Below are 1642 nucleotides of genomic sequence, written 5' to 3'. Positions count from 1 at the left end.
TGCCTCCATGTTCCTGCTTGACACCATCTGCTACAATTCTCCATGTCTCTCTCTCTCTCTCTGTCTCTTCTCTGTGTCTGTCTGTCTTTCTCTCGCTCTCTTTCTCTCTCTCTCTCTCTCTGTCTCTTTATCTCACCCCCAACCAGTCGAAGCAGATGCCCCCCCACCCTGAGCCATGGTTCTGCTCGAGGTTTCTGCCTCTTAAAGTTTTTCCTTGCCTCTGTGGCCTATTGCTTGCTCTTGGAGGGAACTGTTGGGTTTCTGTAAATAACATCTCAGAATACGGTCTAGAGCTGCCCTTTTAAGAAAAGCGCAGTGAAATAACTGTTGTTGTGATTTAGCGCTATATAAATAAAATTTAATTGAAAATTGTTGTTGAAAACAGCCAAAACCATGAGCTGAAAGGGATTAAAGCCCCCCGAATCTCTGAGGGAAACCTTAGGAGAACCTTTTTCCTCACCTGTATCGGCTAACCCAGCGAATCCAGTCATCGCGTTGTTTTTTCTTAAGCTCATCCTGATCTGTCTCGAGCAGCTCCTTTAGCCGTCCCATCAGTTCCAGTTGCCGGGACACAGCTGGCCGGTCGGCCACCATCCCGAACATGGCTGGGTTAGTTTGTGCCATGGAGAGAATCATTGCTAATTCACTAGAAATGGAGAAAATGCCCGAGGTAAGTGATGTTGACCACAGCTATCACTCTAGTCCTACATTATGTTCCATGTACACCTGCTACGGTCTCGACATACAGTACATCCTTCCAAATGTTACAAAACACACATTTAACTTACATATTGTCTTGGTAAGCTTTTTCCCCAAAATGCTAGCATAGAAAAGGAAAAAAATTAAAGGACAAGACAGATGTAGACATTTTAACCAGTGCTTTGCTTAGCTAGTATGAAATGCACATTAATTGGGAGTATATGGTGGGGCAGCTGCTATGTGAAGAAATGCATTTGTATCCAACCACCATACACTCCCTCACCGGTCCTCCATAGTTGGCTTATTAGCCACCTTTAGCTCCTCGATAGAGGCACACTGCTCTAGGATGAGGTCTACTACTGGCTCCACTGTGGCCCTCCCGCTGTGGCCCTCGTCAGGCCAGGGGACACGGCTCAGCAGGCGGAAGGTGTTGGTGAAATCTGCACCTGGAAACACATAACTACGTCACATTTCCATAGCTTTCTATTGTCAAAGATGTCTAACACATAACCAAAACATCAACGGTACCACTAATAAAATATTTGATGAAGATTAAAGCATGTAAACATGTTCTAGCAGAAACCCCAAAAACAAAGTATGAACTTGAATATATATATATAATGGGACCTTTAAGGTGTCCGTCTTTGTACCAGTGTTGTGCATAAGGCGCAGTAGGTCTGATATGAGTTCGCTGTCCTCCGGCTCTTCTTTTCCCACAAGGCCCAGCTTTTTCCTCATGATACACAGGTAGAAGGCTTCGTATGCGGGCATGAATTGATCCAGGACAGCCCCGGCCTCGGCTGCGTCCAGCTCAGAGCCCAACGCCTCTGCCAGACGGGCCAGGTTCCAGCGGCATGTAGCTGGCTGGGCTTGGTACGAGTAGCGCCCTCTTTTGTCTGAGTTGTTGCAAACGAAATCTGGATCAAACCTGACACACGGGTAG

At 46.5% G+C, this 1642-nt stretch overlaps 1 protein-coding gene across 2 annotated transcripts in view; it reads right to left on the bottom strand.

The window, feature by feature from the left end:
• selenoo2 (selenoprotein O2) overlaps positions 1 to 1642 on the bottom strand; it is a 7444-nt gene that overhangs the window by 2349 nt on the left and 3453 nt on the right. The window contains exons 5-8 of one of the 2 annotated variants that reach the window (XM_032505747.1): positions 1350 to 1627; positions 1012 to 1145; positions 789 to 820; positions 461 to 646 (exon numbers count right to left, since the gene is read on the bottom strand). In XM_032505747.1, coding sequence (XP_032361638.1) covers positions 461 to 646; positions 789 to 820; positions 1012 to 1145; positions 1350 to 1627 — 630 coding nt within the window. Of the gene's footprint in view, positions 1 to 460; positions 647 to 788; positions 821 to 982; positions 1146 to 1349; positions 1628 to 1642 lie in introns of both variants that reach the window. The other variant, XM_032505746.1, reaches the window with a different exon arrangement.

The sequence above is a fragment of the Etheostoma spectabile genome, chromosome 23, assembly GCF_008692095.1.
Source record: "Etheostoma spectabile isolate EspeVRDwgs_2016 chromosome 23, UIUC_Espe_1.0, whole genome shotgun sequence".
NCBI lineage: Eukaryota > Metazoa > Chordata > Actinopteri > Perciformes > Percidae > Etheostoma > Etheostoma spectabile.
This window is presented reverse-complemented; position numbering and strand designations above follow the sequence as displayed.